A 14,640-nucleotide genomic window follows, 5' to 3' on the forward strand; every position below is an offset into this window, starting at 1 on the left:
TAATCTGCTGCATAACAAATCCTGCATAGGATTTGTTCAGCAAAAATGTGTTGTTTGGTTGTAGGACGCGTTTGTGTCTTCCACTGAAACTGTGAGATATTCAAAATCCGCGTCGATAATATAATTGACTTCCACCTTTCATTAGACCGCACTGGATTTGAGAATGTTTTTACCAGGTGTCTGCTGGAGTTTTTCACTAATCCCACGAAAGTAAAAGTAATAGTCACTGAGCAGTTGTTGGGTGTTAAATACACGCATGCAACATCTGCACATAAGCATGGATATTTCTTACTCTCATGCTTGTTGTGTCGGTTAAGTCGATCTCGGTCCAAATAATCTCAAATGATTCATTGCTGAGTATTGCACCAACCATGATACTACCGCTTGGAGCATGAAATCTAATGATTCTAAATGTACCGGAGCGTTTGAATGTCTTAGATAAGGTTTTCGCTTCTCTAGACATAGAAAGGAGCTCGTAAAATCCAGACCATTAGTTAGTGGTTGTCAGTGATACTTACAGTTTCCAGTGTAGGATCTCGTTATAAGCCTCCAGTGGCATTTATACAAAAACCCGCGCATTCCGACACAAAATTGTAAATCAGCCGTTGAATGTAAATTAAGCGTGCATATTGCAAGGTCCTCATTGTGAAATTTCTCTGAGCCGCTAAATAAAAAAATCTTTCAGAAAGAAGTCCGCATAAATAACCTCAACTGACCCACTACTGAGTACAATGGCAACATGAATTTTATCAGACTGACTTACATACATAATGCTTTCAAAGGTATCACACATTTTCTAACATTGTGTGGATTATGTTTGATAACATCCATTACTAAATTCCTCTTATGCTTGCGCTGCTTTGCTGTTGCATCCTGGCATATTATTTTGTAAAACAAAATACTGTCGACTTGTAAGTGTATATTTCATTCTTATATTAATTGCCCACAACATTTCTTTAATTGATTTACGCTTGGACATTTTCATCATTACAGCTGGAATATTCGCTAAAAGGATCAGAAAATGAATTTATGGAATGCTCCTCGCTCAACTTTAGAGACTCCATTTTTCCTTGCACACTATTATATAGATCTTTTTCTCATTTTTGCTCATACACTTGACCAAGTTGACACTGTTCCTGTCCTAAAATCTTTCTTAAATTAATCAGTTTATCAGTGTTTTCGCATGGAGTCTGAAAATGCATTTAAGATCATTGTGCTTCTTTGATAGATCTGTAATATGCATTCAAATGAAAAAGCGATGTAAGTTATTCTGTTACATTTTATAGAGATCTCAATAAAGTCCCTCAAAATATCTTTACTACAAGATATGTGTTTTTTATAAAACATTTTTCCTAATATAAAATTTGCAAGCTCTATTAGGTCTACTGCCCACACTGCATGCAGTACTAGTAGGAGCAGTGGAAAATCAGTTACTTGTGTACACTGTTTTCCGTTCCGAATTATAAGCGCAAATGTATTAGACAAATTAGTAATGTACTGACAATGGTTCAGTTTAAAGATATAGCTGATCCGGCATTTGACATAGGTGCCCGTGTTGGTGGATCGAAGCAAAAATTGTTCAGTGTTACTCATTGAGACCCCAATCAATTAAAAAATAGAGTTGAAAGTGTAATACGAGACGTTTTTGGAAATTGAGGGAAATCTTGTACAGATGATGTATGCTTCTTTGATTAATCAACGTTTTGATAGTAAAGCTGTATTAGATATATTGACTTTGCGGATGCCTGTACTAACTGAATGCTGACTACCCCGCTTGGATATGTCAACAACTGAATCATAGCATCGTTCAACAGTCCACGTCATTCAATCGATGGAAAAGAAATCGAATCAATTATTGATATCGGAGACGTAGCCATGATGACACGAGAACAGGAGGAACAGCAATGATGTTTTTCAAATATGTAGCATATAATGCAGATCATACTTCCTTGGAACCAACCCCTTGGTACTTACTCCGTCGTAGTCCGTAGCCCCAATCCGACTTTTAATTCTTGGATTTGTGCAGCGTCGATAACGACTTATTAGTGATTCATTAAGATTTTTGTTTGCCATTTCCCTTAGTCACATATTTGGGTTATGTAGTGATGTTCGTAAGTTTATTTTTGGAGCTAAACACACAGTCACCTTGTTTTGTAAAATCAACTCCAAAGAGTTTTTGATAGTAAAGCTGTATTAGATATACTGACTTAGTGGATGCCTATACTAACCCATTCACTGACTACAAATTCACGTCTGGTATCGTTCGTATCATCTTTAAATAAATACACGACATATTATTACCGCGCTGAAACGTGTTCGTGGCGTTTCAGAATGTAAATGGAGATAATAATGAAACCCATAGTAAGATATTTGACACCTTAGTAGTGACTGAAGTTTCTTTGCTGTTAAACGGTCATCAGGAACCTTCTAAATAAGTTCCGTTTAACCATGCAGAAGCCACCCCTCATATGGCACGAGCATTTCATAATCTGTGTTAACTGGAGTGACATCAATACACTGACACTTGTTTACAAATTTCCCAACAAGACTTTTGTACGTTGTAAACGATCTATTCTTTTCATTGGAACACTTGCAGTTGTTAAGGCAATCCGTTGTTGACCTTCATTTTCATGCACACGTAGCTCCCACTGCCGGTGTCAATTAAAATATTCTGCTGTGATACTTTCTGACAAGGATCTGCTGTTGGGGGTACTGGTGGCCAAATGATGGTCCTCGATGTACCTGTGGAGAATTCAGATTTAAACCTGTTACGTATTTAAATCAAATGTCCTATCACGAAGTAATCGTCGGATATAGTGAGAATCAGCTACAAAAAATACCAAAAGCAATAAAAAGTGATTGCGTGGTCACACTCAAACATTCTCCGGCAAAATTGACCGGAAATGTGCCTATTTGGTTGAACCAACCACAACTCATTCAGCTTAATACGGCCAAAGAAAGAAATACCTCAGTGACTTTAAAATTATCAAAGTCAAAGGTGACACAAATGCAAAGACCAGTGGAATATTGCCATTCCTTGCAGCAATTCCTGAATTGTTATCATCACCTGCTGGAGCGGTTGCAAAATCTTCTTCGTTAGGGGCTGTCGGAACTGCATCTGGGATGGCACTGAAACAGAAAAGAACGGTTGGTGCACATCGTGGACCTAGTAGGTCGATATCAAAGTAAAAAGGTGTTCCTTTGCCAGGAACGAGTCACCGAATACCATTGGGAAAAGGTCACTGATTACCTGGTACAACCCGCAGAAGGCCAAGCGTCCATTGACCAGTCTTGATATAATCGTAATAGCAAACTCAGTCAAGCCGTCTCGTAGTCTCTTTATGAGAAATGAACTTGCATCGATTGTGTCAGGCACACGTGAAACCAGTATTTCCAACCTGGATCCGACAACTATACCAGTATAAACTCGGTTGGGTGGTCCAATTTGCGGTCATCTCGTTGTTGAAGCATTGCATGCGCTTGCGCGTTCGCCAACACCACAAGCCGTTATTTATTTCACATGAAAGTACGTTTAATATTGTACAAATGTCTATAAACATTTACATTACTCTGTTCGACGACAAAGTGCTCTTGTGGATCAAAGCAATTTTACCACTAAAGCGGATTTGACTGAGTTTACTAGTCCTGTTCCTGTTGATGTTCACGCTGGTGAGCTGATGATTTTTGAGGATCAAACTGTTAACCTTAAAACGTATAATATAGACATTCAAGATATTAATGTCCAGCTTCAAGGCCTCATTTTAGTATTGAATATCGTTGAGCTCAATGAAAACGGTGTAATCAGAAACTTTGGCGTGTCGGTTGCGTTTATCGAAGAATATGTTGATGATACTAATGTAACAACAAAACAATACGTCGATGAGCAAATCGCTAGCTTGCCACCACCACTACGTGTAGTAACTTCATGGGACATAAAAGGGAGCCTATTGACCAGCGAAGGAGAGTCAAAAGCTGAACTGAAAGAAATGGCTGACTTGTATTCGCTTTCGTTGGATATTGTTTTAATACACATACAACTCACATTTGTAAAGGTGGGCTAGTCTGGATCGAATTTATCATAGCCTACCTTAGTGGTGACTGGAGTGCAATTTCAGTAGTGACAAATGATAAACAGCAGGGTAGGCCATCACTAACTCGTAGAGACAAAAACAATAATGTTAAAAAAGAATTCAAATATAGAGTGTCAATGTCGTTGGTTGCTGGTGATGAATTCAGTTCGAAGGAATCAACATTTGTCCTTACCGGTACCTAACCATCTTTGGTGTTTGTGTTGAAGATTAGCTTTGCCTTTGTATAAATGTGATGGATTCTAATCGAGGTGATGAGGTTGCTGAGTTTATCGGCGGGGTGTTAGATCAATTGGCATCGGTGATTTTGTTCCACTTCTTGACGAATAACTGTGTCCGGGTGGTATGAACAGACCCTCGTATACACTTGAATATAGTCTTGTTAATGATCAAATAGAAATTGACAGTTGTAACCGCCATCATTTACCACTACCAGCTCGGGGTCAGCTTGAAATTATCGAAAATGCAAACGCCCCAAATTTGACTACACAGCCAGGTTTCAAAACAATCAGAAATTTTTTCTATGACGCGATTGTATTGCTAGTGCAAGAACTGTGATGGATCCTCAATATTACCGACGTGAAAGAAAATCGACGTGGAGCAGTAGCTGTGAGATGTAATCACCAAAAGAACCGCTTTAAGAGTGAAATACAAACGCGGGTGTTTGGTCGTAGATCCTGTTTGTTGTCTTTCCGCAGCAACAACCGTTAGTGTTGGTGTGGTTGGAGTCGCAACCACGACAACCATCGTAGGTGCACCGATCGGAATTATTGTCGGGGCTATATCGATAGTAACCTGTATCTCTGGTGGAGCTGGCAAATTAATTATATGCGATTACATTCATGAATACTTATCTATCCAGAGCTGCTAGGAGCAGCACAATATAAGTTTCAATAGATCAGTAAACTGTATTCGATGGCAAACAAGGATAAAATAGTTAGCATGGCCGAGTCAGAAGCTCTGTTGGCTGAAATGGAATATCAGCGGCAACTCCAGGCAAGAATAAGAAGCCGCACAGCGGAATTACAGACAACGAAATTCGATTAAAATGTCTACCGTAGCAGTGACAATGGCGGTTATGCCGTTCACTGCTCTGAGTCACGGAATGGCTCTAGCTGCTTACTTGGGCCACTTCACTTTCGTCGATTATTAATGCTAATAATCCACGGGTTGCGCATCGTGTGTGGCTTGTGGGCAAAAGTCATTGAGGATACCGCCATAATGGCACTACTGTGCCACTATGGGAAGAGGTTAATCGACAAACATCTTGTGGGAAAAAATTGGGTTTTGGTGTATGTTTTATTTATAAATTGTAATCGGAAAAATGTTCGTGATATTGAATACACTTTCTCGTGTGGAAATGTGATTCCTGATATGCATTCTAAGAGTAAGTAAATTGCTCGATCTGAGATGCTAAAATTAAAATAGTTGAACAGTTAATGAATATTCCTAAATGGTAGTGAAGTTTGATAGAAAATGGGAGATTTGTATCATCTGTTTCTTTTATAAATCTATTAATCTATATGATGTATTTTGCTATAAAATGCATTTACACATTACAAGAATTAAATGCTATTACTTAATGCTAAATTGTTTGTTCTGCTTCTACAATGAGAAAAGTTTTCTTTGTGAAGGTAAATATTTCATTTTGAATAACTAAAGCTTTTCTTTATAATTATATATACCCACTCCAGAACTGCACCCCTTGAACATATAACAAATTGTTAGGAGTGATCCATACATAATTTTGTTTCATCTTCGGTTTGATTATAATGAGTTCTTATATAACTTTAGGTAAAATAGCGTTACGTCTACAATTAAGTCTCTTCTACGAATATGTTCCTTTCTATATGGATCTTAAATGAGCTGAAGCAATGACTTGGAGTTTTCTTTTAATCGAAAACATGTGTTTCTTTCAAAACATAGTTTAAATCCTTATATGATATCTGACGCATTGTCAGTGCGCCAATAAAGTACAATAAGAACTTGAACTTGAACTGTAATATCATGGGGATAGAAAAAATGATAAAGGTAACAGATTTAAGATTATTCGAATATTAAGAAACATTCTAAAGTTAAATTTTATAACTATATATACGTTTGTGCTCATATCTAACGCCACTTTATATCACATAAAAATTGAAAATGTCATAACATCAACTTTTTCAACCTTTTTCGTGAGTGTTTAGGTTACACTAAACAATGAAGACTAATTCTCATGTGGTAAGTGCCAACATAAAAAGTGATTTTATATAGCTTACTTTGCTAATGAATGTATGTTACTAGCTCTGCTCTCGCGATAGGTTGGTACACTGTTATTAACGATTCGGTTGACGAATCGCTATCCATTTATGTGCGATGGAGGTATTATGTGTGTAATTGGATTTTTAACGTAGCTTTAGCAATTTTTCAGTCATATCGCTCGCTACGATGTCTGCAGTGTAGTTTTTAGTAATGTCTAGCACGGAGGGACCAAGCCGCAGACATGTAGAATGATGCCCCACCCGGTCACATTATCCTGACACAGGTCGACCAGTCTTTACACTAACCTATTCATGCTGAGCGCCAAGCGACACAGCTGTTAATACAATTTTTAAAAGTCTTTGGTATGATTCGGCCGGGGTTCGAACTCACGACCTCCCGAGTCCGATGCGGAACCTCTAACCACTAGGCCACCGGAGCGATCAACAAGAAATATATTCATACGACACGGATAATTGAGACAATATAATACACAACAATACTTTTTCGACTTTGTTGAGATTTGTTACCACTTTCAATAAATTTCACGATTCAGCATAAAATCCTAGCGACTGCGGTAGATATTGTACATTGATTGCTTTTAGCTTTGATTTTATTTGAACAGACTGTGCAACGATTGTTATTTAACACAAATCCAACAAGGCTGGGAGAATGTATGAAATATGACTTGCTGCTTTGTCGCTTACTTGCCAGTTTGAATCCTACTACTAAACTTTAAAGCCCTGCCCTCCGTTAGTTTTAGCTGATCAATAGGTGTAATGTATCTTTAAATGTGTATTCGTGTTTAGAGCATAGGGAAGATGGTAGTTTAAGAATAGTGAACGGTATTCTGCACGCAGGTTTCACCCCCAAGATCTGTGATATAATCTACACGTATATGTTTTCTACAGGGATGTTATATACTAAATAACATATTTATACCTTACAGTGTGATATAGTGTATTAAAGAATGATGGAATCAACCAAATAACAACCCATGCTAGAACAATATGAGGTATAACAAGCAATTTTGGAGTGTTCATTTCTTATTTTAAGGCTTTGTCATGTATTAACTATTCTTGTTTCACGAGAATTATACCTTCTATGTTTTAATTTTCTGCGAAAGTCCTAGTAGCACGTGTTTCATCTTTCATTTGCGTGAAAGTATGATGATCAATTTTTGTTTGAATTTGTTGTGGAACTGCACAATGCCATATTTGTATCTCGAATTAAGTAAATCTGGCAGATATGAGTAGTTTCATCAATTTTCAGTTTAGCTCACCTGGGCATATGACTATGTGAGCTTATGGCGTAGTCCTTCCTTCGAGCTTCGTCTGTATACAAATGTTGTTACCAACAGCTTGGTCAGTTTGCATGTGATTTTATAATGACAATTGTTGCATCGAGACCTTTGAATTTTCTGCAGTAGATACTGATCCGTCATCCAATATGTCAGCCATTACAAAATCATGTAGCCTTGAAAAACTAAAAAATATTAAGATGTTTGGCACAAATCACCATATCATAAAGGCCTATTAAATGTGTTCAAACTGTACCGATCTGCTACTGATGTGCTATCAAACAGCTGCTGCAAAAAATACCACAATACAATGCAGCTTCCATAAACGAAATAGAAGTGCATCGCTGAATACCTCATTTCGGAATCGGGTGCTTCGTGAGGATTAATAAGTTCTAGTACAAGTATATATAAGTTTAAATAAGTACCAAAATAGAATAAGCAAATAAATTAAATGACAAGAAGTACAACCATGCAAAGAAACACTTTTTAATTACTAGCTTTTGTCATATACTAGTCAAATCAAACTTTTCTATAGTGCACTATTTGCATAGCCCGTTTTCGTCTTGTTTTTCCACGTTATTCGTGTTTAGCACATCTAAAAATGTATTCCCTCCTCTGATCTAATGTTGGAGTCACAGCTACAGAAAAGCCTTAAAAAGTTATTTTTCCCAATCATAACCATTTTGTTTGACATAGATATATATCAAGTGATTCCTTTCGGAAATGACATATATCTATCGCGTGCTTCCTTTCGTATATCACAGGCATTTATACAGATGTCTGGACACCCCGAAATCATTTTGTCAGCAGTGTTATGAGTTTCTGAGCCAGTGTGGTAATAAAGTAAATCAAGCTTAACAATTTATGTATGTGCATTCTATACAAGTCAATAGAATGTAATTTGTTACTCTATTGACAAATGATATCGTCTATATTTCTATTCAAAGAATTTGAATCCCCACCAGCCGCTCCTGCTTACAGGATGTATTTGTTGGACTTACAGCCTTTTCTGGGCGGGGGCCAAACCAATAAAACGCATAAGGTTGAGGGCGCATTTGCAAAGAATAGTTTATTACCACTCAGTATGAATTGCTCAAGATCTTTCAAACAAATTTTATACTTGCCTACATTACCTTTTAGCCACAGTTGAAATTCTCTCTTTATAGTTTTTATTCAACAAGTTTAGCAACATACGCACACCTACTAGGTGCATTGAATTAGCATTTTCTTTCGATGTTATGTCGCTGTTATGCTCATGTTATTCTCATAGCCATATTGACTATATTTTGTGGAGCACTATGTTGTAATCCCGGAACCGCATAACACATAGGACTGTCTACATGATTGTACAATGTGAAAGACTGAGTAAAAGGGTTTGAAACGCTTATGTTGGCAAGTGCGTGGTCTTGGAATGAATTAGTGAAAATACGTAAACAAACACCAATTTGTCCCTCACACATTTGTTTTTATTTATGATGGCGTTAGTAATGGGTGTGTTAGTAACCATGCAGGACGGTAAAGGTGGGTGCTGGATTGTAAATAGTAAGTGTTAGTAACCGTTGCATAAATACTCTTTCCTTCATCCTTCTTGTTTCCAAAAGTGGGTGTTGGATGGTAAACGTTGGTGTAAGGTTTATAATTATATGCATTGGTGATCATCACTTAATTCCACTTTGTCTTGTACCTTTGCTTGTATAGGTGTGTGTCTTTCAGAAAATATGCCACTGGCCATTACCTATCCACTGCTTCCCATGTCAATTTAGTTTTCTAAAGATGGATGTTTAATGCTAAAAATGAACATTGGACTGTACTTATGTATCAGTTAACATCTCATTACGTCCCCATATCAATTTTTTGTCAACCTTCATATTTCTGCATGACAACATAATCTGGATATTTATATAGAGTATACATGATGTGATATTTGGGAAATCGCGTCAAATTTTGCCTAGATTTTGCCAGATATAGGCGTTGCTCAGTTAAAATACTAATAGGTGTTGGTTATTAAAAACGAGTGTTTGTCATTAAGGATAGCCATTGGTCAGTCATAATATATTTGGATCAGTGACAATACATATTGGTTAGTCAGAATAGGAATTGGCCAGAATAAGTGTTAATTAGTCAGAATTGGTGTTGGTCAATCTCAGTCGGTGTTGGTTAGTGAAATAGGTGTTGATTAGTCAGAATAGTTAATGGTTATTCTCTAGTAGGTTAGCCAGAATACGTATTGATCAGTCAGGGTGAGACATTGTTTATTATTACGTGTGCTTGATCCATTCAGTTTACGTTTGACATACAGGAATGACCTGTCATATTAACGTTCCATAAGCTCCATAAAATAGTATAATACAGAATAGCATAGTATATCATAAAATAGTATTGTATAGTATAGCACAGTATATGATAATTATTGTATAGTATAGTATAGTATAGTATAGTATAGTATAGTATAGTATAGTATAGTATAGTATAGTATAGTATAGTATAGTATTGTATAGTATAGTATAGTATAGTATAGTATAGTATAGTATAGTATAGTATACTATAGTATAGTATAGTAAAATAAGTAATTCTAAATTGCCATAGGTGTCTACAGTGTCAGTTTCACAACGTCCCAAATTTGTCTTAATGTTACGTTTCAATTGTCCCCATCCCTACCCATGTTTTGCAGTAAGTTAATTTATACAAATGCTATATGGTCCCCTATGCTACCTACGCTGACTCTGCTTTCAAACAGTGGTGTACAGTTTATGTGTTTAGTGACTGGTCATGTCAGATTAAGGATCATATACATTTTATAAAAAGTATATGCCTGAGTACTTAAGACGGAAATTGAATCACAAGACATGTCTTTGATTATAACTATTCATTACTGTAAACTCTTTGCAAAAATAAAATCATGTAACATTCCTTTCATGTTTGAGTCAGAAAACAAATAACCTCACTCCATACATTTAAATATGTAGATTTGCCTTTTTCTTCTCAGCTATTAGTTCCATTCGTCTAAGTGGTAACAGAAGCACACTTTTTATGGGGAGAATCGAAATATTGACGTCAAATGGAACCTGGGAAACAATATGTCAATATAACTTCGACCAAAATGATGCAAGAGTTGTTTGCAGAATGCTTGGCTTGAATAGCAGGTAATTGCATCTTAAATGTTCGGGCTGCTTATGCATGTGTGTGTGTGTCTCCGTATATTTATTTTATCCATATTCATTGCCACAAATACTTTTTCAAATCGTACTTTATTGGCTGATTTTAATTGCAATTTAAAATTGAAATGTATCTCAGTCATAAGCGGTAAAATTGTTTTACTATAGACGTAGGTTCTATTCAGTTCGATATTGAAACTATGCAAGATGAAAATGGTAATAAAACTTTATTATAACTTTAACAAGTAAACCTTTTTATATGAACTCATTGTTGAAATTTGTGAGCTATAAAGAGTGCGGTCCAATAGTGAATAGTCATAATAACTGACGTCATCTTCAGTATCATAGTGAAGGCTAAAATACTTTCTGTGTTTAAAATAAAAAGTAGATTGTGTGACTTTAATAAATTTGTATATCATTTGCTATTTTGTTCTCTATTAACTTTACATTATCAGAATCGTGAATTATTTTTCCATTATGCACTACTTCTAACTGCACGGCACGTATATCTTAAAATAGTAACGAGTGTTAGGAGCAACTATTTTTTTATTCTAAACAAACAATGTACACTTTCGTAGCCGATGCATGAGCTTTAGATTTATTATATTTGTCTGTGAATAAATCAAATAAGCTGTTTGATCAAATTGATAGTAGAGATGATACAGGTGACGATGTGGATCAGTTCGATGATTCCTAAAGAAACTCTCAACCAGACAAACGACTGAACATGATATCCACCACGTTCAGCGATGTCGTTATGACAAACAAAACGTGGAACATGCAGCATTGTAAATACAATTCTGATAATTTAAATATTTTGTAAGAGAGAAGTTCATAACGATTTGCAATTATACTGGTTCAGACCAAGAGCCGTGCTCTTTATGGTCTATAAAGTAGCATATAAAAGAATATTAAGGCCAAGAACTATCCTGTCTCCTCACATACATCCCATTTAATAGGTCAGTTCAAGGACTAAATTCGAAATAAAATACAATTGCATAAGGAGTGTTTTGGTAGAAAAGCAAAAGCATCATGGTCAATAAGCCTAGAAGACAAATACGCTTTTTCCGCTGACGAAATGGCCTGTCACGCACTAATTACTTCGCAATTTTCCACGTTTTACTTGTGTTTTATAGAAAATGTTTGGATTTATAACGCAGGTCATACTGGCCATGTAAAGAGCTTGCAAACATATAGGGATAAAAATGTTAACTATCGCTGGTAATAGAAATGGCAATGAATATACATACCTTGTTGTGCTATCCTGAATTTCTTTAAAATGAAGTTTCTAAGTTAGTTTTGCTGGTCCAAATTACATGGTGTGTTTATGTGTGTGTGTGTGTGTGTGTGTGTGTGTGTGTGTGTGAGAGAGAGAGAGAGAGAGAGAAAGAAAAATTATAAATATACACCAGGATTAACGGAAAGTGCCATCCCTGGATTCATATAGAAGAATTAGGCAGAATTAATATTTTAATAAAAAAATAATATACAGGTTAGAGAATTTTTAATTTGTATTCTACGGAGATTCGAACCCAGGTCCGTGGGTAAACCGCACCCATCGGCTTGCCTGTACACACGAGCCCATATTCCCTTACGATTAAGCACACATTACCAAAAACTGACGTTACTCAGAATTACTATTTTAATACAAATAATACTATCATACAGGTTACAGAAATTTTAATTCCTACTCTTCTGAGATTTTATTTTAATTCCCAGTACTCTCTGTCTTGCAATAGATATTTCAGTCCATATTTTCACATCATCTAAGCTTGAAAAAAGAAACCGTTTATTTCATATATGATTGTCGTTTCCTTACTACAAAATGTCGGAAATTATACATAAAAGGTCTCAAAGTATCTAAGACATTAATTCAGCTGAGCTAATTAAAAATAAAACTGTAATTTAAATATTGATTGAAGAACAATACGTTAAACATCAATGCAATGATCATGAATGTACAGTTGCAGACAGAAATATTAATCAGTTATGATCACAAACTAACTTGGATCAGCAGAAAATGAAATCCGCCTTACTGAAAGTTTGTTTAACTGTGCAACCAACTTGCACATTGCACGGGCAAGCTAAAACGAAAAGGTTTTGTGTAATTAAAATAATAATTTATTTTCCTACCGTACAAAGTTAAAGAACAAAAATTAACATACATTTTGGTGAATGAAATCCTAAAGTCCACAATTTGCTATAGTATTCGGAATGAAGGGCAGTAACGTACTGATGTATCAATAGTACAGAAGAATCACTGTGATATCCTCCTGAAATGTCGTTAAATGAATTCATGGTAATTCCGTATTAATGTTAATCAGTTATGATCATGGTAATCCCGTATTAAATCCAAATATTTTTGAAATGAATTCACAGTAATCCAAAACTGCTATTGCTCCAATTAATCTGAAATATACCTGTAACTCCACAGAATCATTAAACTAAATAAATTCCTCTCAGTGAATAATGTCCAAGTGTTTGCAGATACTAATGATGATACGCATGATGTTGACGTTCAAGTCACCACTTATTTCGCTTAAAGTTGTAACAGTATTGTATTCTTTTGCTATTAATTTCTGAAAGATCTCTAAGTGAAATGCTTCCAGTCACGTTCTGTATACATTTATTTTATATGGAACACATACATTGCATTCATTTTACGGAAACCAGTCACTTTTCCTTCTCGAGCTTTGACGCCGATATTCAATCTATATATGGTTAATCTTTGCAATTTCTCAGATGGACAAATGACAGTATATGAAATGAAATACAAGGAAAACATTTCTGACATAAAAAGACAATAGAAAACATGGGTGGATACCTCGGAAGTTATTTTTTGAGTTATTGCTCTGGTCTAGAAAAATGTATACATGTTTAAGTTTGAAAAACCTGATAACTGTATCTATTAAATTCTTTTTAAGATGGACAAGGGTATCAATTTTTGTTGTTGTTGCTATTATTGGTGACAGTGATAGTGATCTTGGTAAGTTCTTCCACTTAAAGGGAAGAAAAATATGGCAAAGACGTAGGTCATGTGCTTACAAAAACAGGAATGTTTAGTTTGCATTTGTCATTGCTCGTTTCGCTTTCTTAGGTTCAAATTGCAGAAAAATATTTATCATCTTAGATCCACTATCGCTATTCATGCACATAATTAACGTGTCTGGTGAAATCCCTTGGGTTATTGTATATTAAATGGAAAGTTGACACAATGAAATAATGCGTATGAAACATCCATGCATTCTGATGGGCCTACTGTGGTCATGCGCATCTTCTTCAAAAGAAATAACCCATGGTACCTAAAGTTAAATATGTTGCTTGTCTCACCTGTCTTATATTTACTGAAATACATACACATTTATATGGGGTATATGCATGTTGTTTTTGTTGTTGTTGTTGTTGTGGGATTTAACGCCATTTTTCAGCACACGATAGGCCATGCATGGCATCCAGTATTAATGGTGGAGGAAGAACCCGGGAAAACCTCGAGAAGAACCCCGACCCACGAGAAGCTAATGGCAAGCTTTCTCACAAACCCACATTGGCCGAATCCTGGATTCGAACCCACACAGACAGAGGTGAGATGACAGTGATCCGGGATATATGCATAGTACGTACACTGTATCATTGACATGCCACAAGATGTAAACATTGTTCATTAAAAGGAAACGTTGCTTGCCGAGTTTCTCAATAATGAATAAAGTATACAACGGGTATCAAATATAAAGCGCAAACATATGGAAATGAGGAACATTTTCTTAAATAAATCTTTACCACCAATTTCCAACAACTTGCTGTCATGTTCTTTCGAGATAACAAGAGGTGCTTTACCAGTGCAGCAACATCTTTTTCG

General features: G+C 35.9%; 1 protein-coding gene across 2 annotated transcripts in view; it reads left to right on the forward strand.

Annotated features, from left to right (window-relative positions):
• The window catches only part of LOC149797059 (scavenger receptor cysteine-rich domain superfamily protein-like), a 226,352-nt gene that overhangs the window by 47,776 nt on the left and 163,936 nt on the right, over positions 1-14,640 (forward strand). For both annotated transcript variants that reach the window (XM_089961739.1, XM_089961738.1), the window contains exon 3: positions 10,616-10,772. In XM_089961739.1, the coding sequence (XP_089817865.1) occupies positions 10,616-10,772 (157 nt within the window). The remainder of the gene's footprint in view (positions 1-10,615; positions 10,773-14,640) is intronic.

The sequence above is a fragment of the Sinohyriopsis cumingii genome, chromosome 6, assembly GCF_028554795.1.
Source record: "Sinohyriopsis cumingii isolate HCF-2022 chromosome 6, ASM2855479v2, whole genome shotgun sequence".
Classification (NCBI taxonomy): domain Eukaryota; kingdom Metazoa; phylum Mollusca; class Bivalvia; order Unionida; family Unionidae; genus Sinohyriopsis; species Sinohyriopsis cumingii.